The 14,794-nt window shown below is 43.6% G+C and overlaps 1 protein-coding gene across 1 annotated transcript in view; it reads left to right on the top strand.

The window, feature by feature from the left end:
- The window catches only part of Aff3 (AF4/FMR2 family member 3), a 464,232-nt gene that overhangs the window by 285,359 nt on the left and 164,079 nt on the right, over positions 1 to 14,794 (top strand). Inside the window, exon 8 of the mRNA XM_032900975.1 lies at positions 13,300 to 13,380. Coding sequence (XP_032756866.1) covers positions 13,300 to 13,380 — 81 coding nt within the window. The remainder of the gene's footprint in view (positions 1 to 13,299; positions 13,381 to 14,794) is intronic.

Here is a 14,794-nt window from a genome sequence, read left to right as displayed (position 1 = left end):
TCTGGTCCTATCTCAGTCTCTGAGTTCAAATGTGCATCAGCCCTGTTGTGTCTGGAAACACTGTTTCCTTTTAGTTATACACCGCCTCTGATTGTTACAATATGCTTGCTTCCGGTCCACACCGATCCCTGCTCCTGCTGGGAGGGGATTGGTAAGTACATCTCATTTAGGGCTGAGTGCTCCAAAGCCTCCCACCCTCTGCACATTGTCAAGCTGTGCATCTTCACGCTAACTACCTTTTCCTTAAAGAAAGAGTGTCTCTGGTTAGGGTTCAGCAATGCACTGACCTACGGGTACAGCAATAAGTAATTAGGAATCGTTTTATCCATATGGTCGTTTAGCAGGGCCCATGGCCTATCTAGTCTCAGGTCCTTGGCCTCATTAACAGTGTCAAGTATGGGCTCCATCTTGTGGGGCAGGCCTTAAATCCATCCATCGGATAGTTGGTTGCTTGTGCGGCGTTTGTACTACTATTGCCCCAGCAGATCTACCTGGCTTGCAGGTCACTGTTACAGGTTGCAGACATTGTAGCTGACAAAACTGAAGTTCACTCTTCTCCTCTGGTAGTTTGTGTACATAGTACCTTCTAGTACCAGGAGTGCTAGTTAGCAAGGGTGAAGCTTCTCTTTGAGCACCAGCTTGATTTCTTGATGTAAGTATTCCAGTGTCTTGGGTAGCAGGGTCATGTAGAACAGTGGTGATCTCCTGTAATGTATGTGGGGCAGAAGAATCTCTGCTCACATTGTAAATCAGTACCAAGAATAAATTTCAACTGAAAGCTTTTCTATCAGGTCTCAATTACTTAATTACTTCATTCACTTCACCAGTCCTGTTATTTTGTCACAGATACGTTCATGTCAGAAAATGCAGGGACCTTTCTTCAAAAATTAAGTGCAAATCACCCTTATGAATCATAATTCTTTGAATAACTTCAGTCCCAGGAACATGTAATTTGTATAAATAATTGCTAAGCAAACTACAGATTACATGTGAATGATGCCTCATTCTGTTACTTGTAAAACAAACACGCTTTGTCATATTTTCTCGTGTCTTAGGCTTCCTCCATCTAAAGCTCAGGAACAAATTATGTTCCTCATTTTAGAGGCAAGAATTCAGACCCAGTGTGATATTGATCCGTGCTATCCTTGATGAATGCTTGGACTGGGGCACTATGCTATGTTATTGCCTGCGTTATCTGATTTAATCTTTGGGCCTGACTTGGGGAACGATGCTCCCATTCCCTCTGCTTCAATATCCCACAGCTGAGGTCCAACTGATACTAAACTTGAGAACTTGAAGTTACTGTAGTGCACCGAGCTGTGACTATGCTTGCTGAGCCAGTAAGTGAGAAGAGAGAGAGAGAGGTCTGTCTGCCCCTGGGTTTCTTACACTACCTTAGTGAATAGTTTCAATAAATGCAAAGCATTTCTCATAAAGCCGTTGCACGTTATAACACATAGCATTTTATGCTTGCATTACGTTAGAGAACTTAAATAGTTCATAAAAAGTTCATGTTTTTGGAAATTACTATATCCTTGGGAGTTCCATGCACCGATGTCCACCTTCACTCCTCATTTATGTGCTTGGTAAGACTTGTGAGATGGATAAATCCCGTTGAAATGCAGAACAGTGCTTAAATCAGTATTAGCAAGAAAGTTTACATTGATATGTGCATGTTCAGCTCAACTCACTTCTAGGGAGGATTCACTATGAAAATACTCTAGCCAATACACACACACACACACACACACAGAGAGAGAGAGAGAGAGAGAGAGAGAGAGAGAGAGAGAGAGAGAGAGAGCTCCTTTGCCTCAGAGACACTTGCAGCCCTTCTTTAAGGTATTAAGTTTAATGTATCTAAGCATCCTGGTGAAAGGTTATTAGGATTCTCGTTGGTTAATTCTGTTGAGTAACACAGGATCCTCTTGAAAGAAGGTGCCAATGTCTCCTGAGTGTGATGTATTCAGCATGGAAGGAAAGATCAGGAGAGGGGAAACCTAGGTATAGGTTGAGGAGTGTACTTTTAACACTGTAACACAGAATAGATCCCGAGAGCGCTCTGAATGAGCCTGGGAAGGAGCTCTCACATGATACTGGGATCAGGGGAACACGAGCAAAGGCACAGAACCCTCACGGATGCTGATGAGAGCATCGGGAACGGGCACTCGTCCAAGCCAGGCACTTAGTAAACAAAGAGACTCACTCGTCTGTGCGTATTACACGGTAGTAAGTGGAGTGGGACTGGCACAGGTCCCTTTATGTCGCTCTCACACACGAGGCTTAGAGCTCCGAAGGCAAGTGTACTGGAATGAGAATAAGATCGTAGAGTTGATGTGGGGCGACACGGGGCCACGCTGCAGCTGTGACGTGGATGAAGCAATTGAGTAGATAAATCTTGGCGCTCTGTTGTGTGCAGCTTTCACTATCCTGCCTATGTTCCAGAACAGGCCCTCTACCAGCCCCCTCCCAGCTTCGCTTGAATCCACGGATAAAAGACACACACACAGTTGTTCCTTTTCAACTTTCCTTTGGACACAATTGCTGGACTCTACTATCTCCTGCCTAGAAAAGGATGATGCACTTAACAACATTCTTATCTCCACACCTCCCACCAACCTTAAACTTTAGTTGTTAAGATACATCTAGTTCCTGCTAAACTCCCTGTCCACCCGCCTACAGAAGTGGCCACAGCCCCCTCACTCCCCTCCCCCTCCCCAAGACCTCGCATGGCTGCTTGGTTCTTCTTTCTCCAAAGCATGGCGAACTTCTCCCTTTTACCTGTCTCTTTTCCTTCAGGGACCCGGAAGTCCCGCCTATTCCTTCCACCCAACAATACTGACAGATCAAGAACCAACTGGGGACCAGTACCTTAGCATCAGAACCGCCCCTATCTCTAATGTGCAGTAGCGTCACCTTAGATGGGTGGGCATGAATGAGACCACTTGCATGGAACTATCATGAACTGTTAGGCACCCTCCTCATCTGTGGTTGTCATAATCATTGTGCTTCTGTCACACGTGTGACAGAGGTTTGGAGCAGTGAGGTTTCTTGGCTAGCTTGTCACTCGGGACAAGTCATTTGGCATCCATACGGAAGGAGGACTGCTAGAACAGGAGGTTACTAAGCAGGATGAAATAATGTCGAGACCGGATAAACAGTTCTCTGCACCCAAATCCCGTGGGAGGGAGAGCTAAACCTTCAGAGAGGCAGACACGGCTGCGAAACCAGAAGAGACTGCTCTCTGCACACATTACTGATTCCAGAGGAAAGCACCAGAATCCATCTGGAACCCTGGTGCACGGAGGCTCCCGGAAGGGGCGGCACAGATCTTCCTGGTCGCTGCCACCTCGGAGAGCCCGTGGGCAGCACCCCGAGAGCGAACTTGAGCCTCGGGACCACAGGTAAGACTAACTTATCTGCTGCAAGTGACTTGCCTGGTGGAATCGGGAAAAACAGAGGCAGAATTCCTCTAGGACCGGGCACGTCCTGTGTTTACCGAAAGTCCCACACCCACGGATCCCGGCCCGCAGCAGCTCTCTGCTCCCAGAGCCCGTGGGAGACAGACCTTAACGCCTGGTCAGGTGGGCACTCCTGAGGCTGCAGAGCGGAAGAGACCACCAACACTGCCCACCCCTGCCCACATCCCTGGCCCAAGAGGAAACTGTACAAGGCCTCTGGGTTCCTGTGGGGAGGGCCCAGGAGCGCAGGAGCCCTGCCTGAGACACCACTGCCGGAACCTGAAGGAAACAGACCGGATAAACAGTTCTCTGCACCCAAATCCCGTGGGAGGGAGGCTAAACCTTCAGAGGCAGACACGGCTGCGAAACCAGAAGAGACTGCTCTCTGCACATTACTGATTCAGAGGAAAGCACCAGAATCCATCTGGAACCCTGGTGCACGGAGGCTCCCGGAAGGGGCGGCGCAGATCTTCCTGGTCACTGCTGCCGCGGAGAGCCACTGGGCAGCACCCCGCGAGCGAACTTGAGCCTCGGGACCACAGGTAAGACCAACTTTTCTGCTGCAAGTGACCTGCCTGGTAAACTCAAGTCACAAGTCCACAGGAACAGCTGAAGACCTGTAGAAAGGAAAAACTACACGCCCGGAAGCAGAACACTCTGTCCCCATAACTGACTGAAAGAGAGGAAAACAGGTCTACAGCACTCCTGACACACAGGCCTATAGGACAGTTTAGCCACTGTCAGAAATAGCAGAACAAAGTAACACTAGAGATAATTTGATGGCGAGAGGCAAGCGCAGGAACCCAAGCAACAGAAACCAAGACTACATGGCACCATCGAGCCCAATTCTCCCCATCAAAACAAACATGGAATATCCAAACACACCAGAAAAGCAAGATCTAGATTCAAAATCATATTTGACCATGATGCTGGAGAACTTCAAGAAAGACATGATGAACTCCCATAGAGAACAAGTAAAAACCTACAGAGAGGAATCGCAAAAATGCCTGAAAGAATTCCAGGAAAACATAAATAAACAAGTAGAAGCCCATAGAGAAGAGACACAAAAATCCCTGAAAGAATTCCAGGAAAACACAATCAAACAGTGGAAGGAATTAAAAATGGAAATAGAAGCAATCAAGAAAAGAACACATGGAAACAACCCTGGATATAGAAAACCAAAAGAAGAGACAAGGAGCTGTGAATACAAGCTTCACCAACAGAATACAAGAGATGGAAGAGAGAATCTCAGGAGCAGAAGATTCCATAGAAATCATTGACTCAACTGTCAAAGATAATGTAAAAGCGGAAAAAAAGCTACTGGTCCAAAACATACAGAAATCAGGACTCAATGAGAAGATCAAACCTAAGGATAATAGGTATAGAAGAGTGAAGACTCCCAGCTCAAAGGACCAGTACATATCTTCAACAAAATCATAGAAGAAAACTCCCCTAACCTAAAAAAAGAGATACCCATAGGCATACAAAAGCCTACAGAACTCCAAATAGATTGGACCAGAAAAAACACCTCCGTCACATAATAGTCAAAACACCAAACGCACAAAATAAAGAAAAGAATATTAAAAGCAGTAAGGGAAAAAGGTCAAAGTAACATATAAAAGGCAGACCTATCAGAATCACACCAGACTTTTTACAGAAACTATGAAGGCCAGAAGATCCTGGACTGATGTCATACAGACCCTAAGAAACACAAATGCCAGCCCAGGCTACTGTATCCTGCAAAACTCTCAATTAACATAGATGGAGAAACCAAGATATTCCATGACAAAACCAAATTTACACAATATCTTTCTACAAATCCAGCACTACAAAAGGATAATAAATGGTAAAAGCCCAACATAAGGAGGCAAGCTATACCCTAGAAGAGGCAAAAAACTAATCGTCTTGGCAACAAAACAAAAGAAAAAAAACACAAAACATAACCTCACATCCAAATATGAATATAACAGGAAGCAATAATCACTATTCCTTAATATCTCTCAACATCAATGGCCTCAACTCCCCAATAAAAAAGACATAGATTAACAAACTGGATACATAGCAGGGACCCTGCATTCTGCTGCCTACAGGAAACACACCTCAGAGACAAAGACAGACACTACCTCAGAGTGAAAGGCTGGAAAACAACTTTCCAAGCAAATGGTCAGAAGAAGCAAGCTGGAGTAGCCATTCTAATATCAAATAAAATCAATTTTCAACTAAAAGTCATCAAAAAGATAAGGAAGGACACTTTATATTTATCAAAGGAAAAATCCACCAAGATGAACTCTCAATCCTAAATATCTATGCCCCAAATACAAGGGCACCTACATACGTAAAAGAAACCTTACTAAAGCTCAAAACACACATTGCACCTCACACAATAATAGTAGGAGACTTAAACACCCCACTCTCATCAATGGACAGATCATGGAAACAGAAATTAAACAGAGACGTAGACAGACTAAGAGAAGTCATGAGCCAAATGGACTTAACGGATATTTATAGAACGTTCTACCCTAATGCAAAAGGATATACCTTCTTCTCAGCTCCTCATGGTACTTTCTCCAAAATTGACCATATAATTGGTCAAAAAACGGGCCTCAACAGGTACAGAAAGATAGAAATAATCCCATGCGTGCTATCGGACCACCACGGCCTAAAGCTGGTCTTCAATAACAATAAGGAAGAATGCCCACATATACGTGGAAATTGAACAATGCTCTACTCAATGATAACCTGGTCAAGGAAGAAATAAAAGAAAAGAAATTAAAAACTTTTTAGAATTTAATGAAAATGAAGGTACAACATACCCAAACTTATGGGACACAATGAAAGCTGTGCTAAGAGGAAAACTCATAGCTCTGAGTGCCTGCAGAAAGAAACAGGAAAAGAGCATATGTCAGCAGCTTGACAGCACACCTAAAAGCTCTAGAACAAAAAAGAAGCAAATACACCCAGGAGGAGTAGAAGGCAGGAAATAATCAAACTCAGAGCTGAAATCAACAAGTAGAAACAAAAAAGGACCATAGAAAGAATCAACAGAACCAAAAAGTTGGTTCTTTGAGAAAATCAACAAGATAGATAAACCCTTAGCCAGACTAACGAGAGGACACAGAGAGTGTGTCCAAATTAACAAAATCAGAAATGAAAAGGTAGACATAACTACAGATTCAGAGGAAATTCAAAAAAATCATCAGATCTTACTATAAAAGCCTATATTCAACAAAACTTGAAAATCTGCAGGAAATGGACAATTTCCTAGACAGATACCAGGTACCGAAGTTAAATCAGGAACAGATAAACCAATTAAACTACCCCATAACTCCTAAGGAAATAGAAGCAGTCATTAAAGGTCTCCCAACCAAAAAAGCCCAGGTCCAGGCGGGTTTAGTGCAGAATTCTATCAGACCTTCATAGAGACCTCATACCAATATTATCCAAACTATTCCACAAAATTGAAACAGATGGAGCACTACCGAACTCCTTCTATGAAGCCACAATTACTCTTATACCTAAACCACACAAAGACCCAACAAAGAAAAGAGAACTTCAGACCAATTTCCCTTATGAACATCGGCCTTAAAAATACTCAACAAAATTCTGGCAAACCGAATCCAAGAGCACATCAAAACAATCATCCACCATGATCAAGTAGGCTTCATCCCAGGCATGCAGGGATGGTTTAATATACGGAAAACCATCAACGTGATCCATTATATAAACAAACTGAAAGAACAAAACCACATGATCATTTCATTAGATGCTGAAAAAGCATTTGACAAAATTCAACACCCCTTCATGATAAAAGTTCTGGAAAGAATAGGAATCCAAGGACCATACCTAAACATAGTAAAAGCCATATACAGCAAACCAGTGGCTAACATTAAACTAAATGGAAGAAACTTGAAGCAATCCCACTAAAATCAGGGACTAGACAAGGCTGCCCACTCTCTCCCTACTTATTCAATATAGTTCTTGAAGTTCTAGCCAGAGCAATCAGACAACAAAAAAGGAGATCAAGGGATACAGATCGGAAAAAGAAGAAGTCAAAATATCACTATTTGCAGATGATATGATAGTATATTTAAGTGATCCCAAAAGTTCCACCAGAGAACTACTAAAGCTGATAAACAACTTCAGCAAAGTGGCTGGGTATAAAATTAACTCAAATAAATCAGTAGCCTTCCTCTACACAAAAAAAGAGAAACAAGCTGAGAAAGAAATTAGGAAACGACACCCTTCATAATAGACCCAAATAATATAAAAATACCTCGGTGTGACTTTAACCAAGCAAGTAAAAGATTTGTACAACAAGAACTTCAAGACTCTGAAGAAAGAAATTGAAGAAGACCTCAGAAGATGGAAAGATCTCCCATGCTCATGGATTGGCAGGATTAATATAGTAAAAATGGCCATTTTACCAAAAGCGATCTACAGATTCAATGCAATCCCCATCAAAATACCAATCCAATTCTTCAAAGAGTTAGACAGAACAATTTGCAAATTCATCTGGAATAACAAAAAACCCAGGATAGCTAAAACTATCCTCAACAATAAAAAGGACTTCAGGGAATCACTTATCCTGAACTCAAGCAGTATTACAGAGCAATAGTGATAAAAACTGCATGGTATTGGTACAGAGACAGACAGATAGACCAATGGAATAGAATTGAAGACCCAGAAATGAACCCACACACCTATGGTCACTTGATTTTTTGACAAAGGAGCCAAAACCATCCAATGGAAAAAAAATAGCATTTTCAGCAAATGGTGCTGGTTCAACTGGAGGTCAACATGTAGAAGAATGCAGATCGATCCATGCTTATCACCCTGTACAAAGCTTAAGTCCAAGTGGATCAAGGACCTCCACATCAAACCAGACACACTCAAACTAATAGAAGAAAAACTAGGGAAGCATCTGGAACACATGGGCACTGGAAAAAATTTCCTGAACAAAACACCAATGGCTTATGCTCTAAGATCAAGAATCGACAAATGGGATCTCATAAAACTACAAAGCTTCTGTAAGGCAAAGGACACTGTGGTCAGGACAAAACGGCAACCAACAGATTGGGAAAAGATCTTTACCAATCCTACAACAGATAGAGGCCTTATATCCAAAATATACAAAAAACTCAAAAAGTTAGACCGCAGGGAGACAAATAACCCTATTAAAAAATGGGGTTCAGAGCTAAACAAAGAATTCACAGCTGAGGAATGCCGAATGGCTGAGAAACACCTAAAAAAATGTTCAACATCTTTTAGTCATCAGGGAAATGCAAATCAAAACAACCCTGAGATTTCACCTCACACCAGTGAGAATGGCTAAGATCAAAAACTCAGGTGACAGCAAATGCTGGCGAGGATGTGGAGAAAGAGGAACACTCCTCCATTGTTGGTGGGATTGCAGACTGGTACAACCATTCTGAAATCAGTCTGGAGGTTCCTCAGAAAATTGGACATTGAACTGCCTGAGGATCCAGCTATACCTCTCTTGGGCATATACCCAAAAGATGCCCCAACATATAAAAAAGACACGTGCTCCACTATGTTCATGTAGCCTTATTTATAATAGCCAGAAGCTGGAAAGAACCCAGATGCCCTTCAACAGAGGAATGGATACAGAAAATGTGGTACATCTACACAATGGAATATTACTCAGCTATCAAAAAACAACGACTTTATGAAATTAAATGAGCAAATGGTTGGAACTGGAAAATATCATCCTGAGTGAGATAACCCAATCACAGAAAGACATACATGGTATGCACTCACTGATAAGTGGCTATTAGCCCAAATGCTTGAATTACCCTAGATGCCTAGAACAAATGAAACTCAAGATGGATGATCAAAATGTGAAGGCTTCACTCCTTCCTTAAAAGAGGAACAAGAATACCCTTGGCAGGGAAGAGAGAGGCAAAGATTAAAACAGAGACTGAAGGAACACCCATTCAGAGCCTGCCCCACATGTGGCCCATACATATACAGGCACCCAATTAGACAAGATGGATGAAGCAAAGAAGTGCAGACCGACAGGAGCCGGATGTAGATCGATCCTGAGAGACACAGCCAGAATACAGCAAATACAGAGTCGAATGCCAGCAGCAAACCACTGAACTGAGAACGGGACCCCCATTGACGGAATCAGAGAAAGAACTGGAAGAGCTTGAAGGGGCTCGAGACCCCATATGTACAACAATGCCAAGCAACCAGAGCTTCCAGGGACTAAGCCACTACCTAAAGACTATACATGGACTGACCCTGGACTCCAACCTCATAGGTAGCAATGAATATCCTAGTAAGAGCACCAGTTGAAGGGGAAGCCCTGGGTCCTGCTAAGACTGAACCCCCAGTGAACTAGATTGTTGGGGGGAGGGTGGCAATGGGGGGAGGATGGGGAGGGGAACACCCTTAAAAAAGGGGAGGGGGAGGGATTAGGGGGATGTTTGCCTGAAAACCGGGAAAGGGAATAACACTCGAAATGTACATAAGAAATACTCAAATTAATAAAAAAATAAAAAATAAAAAAAAGAAATAATGTCATATTTTCTTAGTAGCTCAGGAAACATAAAGAAAGGAAAGGCAGGGACTCTGAAATTATATTCTCCACTGTGATGTGCACTCAAAAATTCCCCAAACACATAGACTTGATATTAAGTACTGGGCCCATCCAATGGAACAGTCCCTGCCTTTGGGCTCAATGGGCATCTTCCAAGGTGAAGGAAAAATACCCTCAGGGTTGGCATCTGAAGGCTTCATTGGGAAGCGGGGAATGGGAGTGGATGAGAGGCAGCCCATGGATGCACAGAGCTCAGGGAGCCTTGGGTAGAACCTGGAAGGTCTTAAATGCACTGAGAGGCAGTAATCAGTGCATGAACTTCAACAGTCCATTAGCCTGTTAGTGACTCAGTTTCCTCATCTGTAAAAGGGAGAAGTAATCAGCCCTACCTTTGGGAGTTAGTAGAAGATTGTGCTAAAAAAAATCATGCAAAAACATTTTCTATTGTAAATGCTTAATTAATGTAAGATGCTGTTGGACTGACAAAAGAGAAGCTTCCATAAGGATTACAAGGATTCTGACTGGAAGTGTTAACAGATGTTGGTGCATTTAACCAGGACCTAAAACACAGAGGAGGAATAGCTTGTGGGGAAGAGACAACCGGTGGTGAGTTAGAATTGACTGGAGAGCACCCATGTTAAGGGACTCAGTAGACTGATGCTGGCTATGCATTTGGTAGCATATACATCAATGATCTCTAAAGCCACAGTAATTTAGAAAAGGCTTCCCTGGGATGTAGAAGGTAGGTTAAACATGAGACACTCAAGGAATAGTCAGGAAGAAGGGAATGACTGAGGAAGAGAGGGGGTGGTGATGCCACAGAACTGGGATAGTTAAGGCAGAGCTTCCTGAAGAAATGTCCACTGGAAATAGCTTTATTAGAGCTGGTTCTCCTGAAAGGTGCATGATAGGTGAGTTGCGAGTTAGTTCATCAAGTATCTATTTCACTATCCTTAAATTACATATGACCAACATTCTATAGACTCCCATGTGTGTGAGCCTGTGTGTGTGTTTGTGTGTGTGTGTGCCTGTGTATGTGTATGTAAGCATGTGTGTGTGCATGTGTGTGTGAACGTGTGAGCATGTGTGTGTGAGCATGTGTATGTGAGTGTGTGTGTGCCTGTGTATGTGTATGTGAGCATGTGTGTGTGCATGTGTGTGTGAGCGTGTGTGTGTGTGATCGTGTATGTGAGCATGTGTGTGTGAACGTGTGTGAGCATATATGTGTGTGTGTGTGTGTGTGCATGTGTGTGTGTGTATGTGTGTGATTGTGTTTGTGTGCATGTGTGTGTGTATGTGTGGTTTGCAGCAAAATATGATTAAACAATACTTTTTAAAAATGGCAAGGAAAGGTGACTATTGGCATGAAATGTAGACATAAAGTAGGTAAAGAAGAGATCAAGGTTTCTTAAGGGAAGAAGCCAAGGGGGAAAGAAAGGTTAAAGTTAAATGGAGGATGACAGGATCTAGTTCCCAGGAAGAGGAGAGGGGCAGAGTAGAGGGGCAGATGGGGATCATACAAGGGGAAGGCAGTTTGCTCGACTGCCTTAAGGACCCACAGATTCGTCTTAAAGAACACTGACACTGAACTCTGGTTGTTGTTGGAGACATAACAGAGAAGAATTGGCCATTGTTAGAGTGTGAGAACCAAAAGGCCCAAGGAGGGTCACAGAGCATGGAAGTGGCGTCCAAAGAACATGGATGAGGGGGCAGGCTAGAGCCAGGGCGAAGAGTGTCCTAGCCAGCTAGAGGTTCTGGACTGGGAGTCAGCATCTCAGGGCTGTATTGCCACCTGTGCCTTCTCCTTTGTGGCCATTCCAATCAAAGAAAGCAAAACGAAGGGTACAGTGGACCTACGAGTGGTTTCACCTTACGGGAGGCTCTTAGAGAAGTCAGCTAATGTATCAGTTAGCTGAGTGGGGATAGGTATCAAATTTACAGAAATATTGGCTGTACTGACTTTTTTTTTTTTTAAGGAGAAGACTTTGCAGTCCAGGTTCTTTATTTCCTTTGTATACATTAGGCCATGAATTCGTATGGAATGGGCTCCAGCAGCTCAGGCTCCTTTCCGTTAGTCCTCACAAAGTGGGCTTCTCTGGGTGGCGCAGGCTGGCGCTTCAGCTGAACCCAGGTGCCCTTCTCTTTGGCTTCCTTTTTCTTCTGATCGTTCTCCTTCACCCGCTTCAGGAAGCTGTCTCTGCTCTTTGAGTGCTTGATGTGCTCAATCCGCACATTGATCCTCTTGGCCAGAATCTTGCCTTTAACTTGCTTGTTTACAATGATGCCCACGGCATGCTGGGTGACATTGTAGACTCTTCCGGTTTTGCCATGGTAACACTTATGGGGCATTCCTTTTTGAACAGTGCCCATTCCCTTGATGTCTACAATATCACCCTTCTTGTAGATTCGCATGTATGTGGCCAAAGGAACGACTCCATGTTTCCTAAAAGGTCTAGAGAACATATACCGAGTACCCCTCCTCTTTCCTTTTGTGTTTGTCATTTTGGCGAGTTACTGGAAGATGGCTGCCCCGGCGGAGGCTGTACTGACTTTTAAGTGGGAGAAATTGTAATTAGTTTATACTGTATTTATCTATTTTGACCCATAAAGAGTGCACGGGCCAAACTGGGTGGATAAAGAACTGTTTGCAAAGAAAGCTACTGAGTAATTAGGATGGCCTCAGGGGTAATCAGACAGTCCCTAATGGAGAAAAAGAAAAGTTGGTCAAGGAAAATACTAAATGGTCAACACGACCCCCTCCCTCTCCCATAGCTCAGCGGGCAGTGTCCGTCAACAAGCATGGGACATATCCGTGTGCACAGACTCAGGTTGTGCTCCTATCATTGGCTTGTAGAATTTGATGGTGCGATTTCTCTATATATGGCACGTATGTGACTGGTTTCTGTCATCCATTTCCTCTGAAGACTGCAATGATGGATGGAACTGACTGAGAACCCCTTCTTTATAACAGTTTGGACAATTCATCCTACAAGGAGAACTGCAATTTCAGCTGTCTTAAGCACGCTTTCCAAAGCATCCCGTGAATCTCCTGTAATGGCTCGAGCCTCTGTTTGTATGGCGTGGAGAATGTGACAGCCCTCTCTTTAAAGGTGTGGGGGGAGAGCCTGGAATTGTTCATGAAAATGAGTTTCGAATCTCTTTTTGAATCCCCTTTTAGCCTCCCCCCACCCGTCACTCTGATGCCCCCTTGGAGCTATCTCTGCGTGCTGCTGACTTCGAGACTCTGTTTGAAAATGTTGTTTTTAATCCCACCTCTAGGAGATGACCTGGCTTCCTCCACTTTCCGCCATTCAAGCTCCTGCCAAGGTGGAACCCAGCAAGTTCCCATTCCCAAATAAGGTGAGCGTGTGTAGCACTGGAGAGTGAGTGCCCTGTGTTTGTGTAGATGTTTACTGCGGATGGTACATTGGCCCTTCATCAACTCTGCCCCTGTAAACCTTTCTGCCAGTAGCACGTGACTCTGGTCTCCAGTGGTTTGTAAACTAGTTAGTATATGTCTTCATCGAGGTGGGCAGCAAGCTTGTGACCTTACACACTTCCGTGTCCTGCAAATTGTTTTATCTAGGTTGGCGGTTCTCAACCTTTCTAACACTGCAACCCTTCAATACAGTTCCTCATGTTGTGGTGATCCCTGCCCCCACAACCATGAAGTTGTTCCATTGCTACTTTAATAGCTGTCATTTTGCTACTGCGCTGAATCATAATGTATCTCCAGAAACAATCGGAAAACAACCTGTACTTTTCCAATGGTATTAGGGTCCCCCCCCCGGGATAGGGCCACCTTACCCTCCAAATGGGTCATGAGCAGTTGAGAACCTCTGATCAGAATGTTTGTGAGACTGAATAACATCTTGCCATCTCTTCACCCATTCAGTGAGATCTGGTGTCCACACAAACACCCCCAGAAAGCTGTTTTCAATGGTTAATCTTAAAATGAATGCCTTCGAGTTGAAGGCATGTAGTGTTTAACTTCCCTGGGTGTCATTTTACATTATACAGTTTCCTAAGATTTAAAAAGGATGTCTGTATCTTAAAAAAAAACAAAAACAAACAAACAAACAAAAAACTCAAGCCACAAGAGACACTTAAAGTCCAGTAAGCTTTCTGTGACTCCCCCAGCCATGTAACTATGTCCTCACTATCAAAGATCAAACTATACAGGTAGAAGGAAAGAAAAACAGGAAACTGACAGACTCCCAGCAAGTCTGTTTTCTACAGAAATATGCCTGCCTCTCTCTCTTCTCTCTCTCTCTCTCTCTCTCTCTCTCTCTCTCTCTCTCTCTCTCTCTCTCTCTGTCTCTGACCCTCCCTTCCTTTCCCTCTATACGCCCCCTTTCTTTCTTTCAAGCAAAGACTCAAACCTGGAGCCTCAGATCTGCAGCCTCTCACTGAGCCACAAGCCCAACCTCCTAAGAGTTGCTTATATTTCTCTTAGCAAAAGTGCTTGGAAGACCTGAGTGACTGCATAGTAGCTCAGTGTTGGGTAGTGTGGATTTGCCTTGTTTTGTTTACTCTACTCTCATTGGTAGACAGACTGCTTATGACCTGTTACTACAAACACCAGGACCACTAGCACTCTTTGTGAATGTCCCATTGTGTGCCCGTCATTGACTGTCCCCAATAAGGGCGGGGATTATGACATGGATCCACTGGAAACTACATTCACACTTGGCTGTGTTTCAAGAACTCTTTTTATGCAATCCCAGGCAATGATTAATACTATCTAAGGCTTTATCATCATGCCTGCTCGATG

Source organism: Rattus rattus, chromosome 4 (genome assembly GCF_011064425.1).
Source record: "Rattus rattus isolate New Zealand chromosome 4, Rrattus_CSIRO_v1, whole genome shotgun sequence".
NCBI lineage: Eukaryota > Metazoa > Chordata > Mammalia > Rodentia > Muridae > Rattus > Rattus rattus.
Note: the sequence above shows the minus strand (reverse complement) of the source record. Positions and strands in the feature narration are given on the sequence as shown.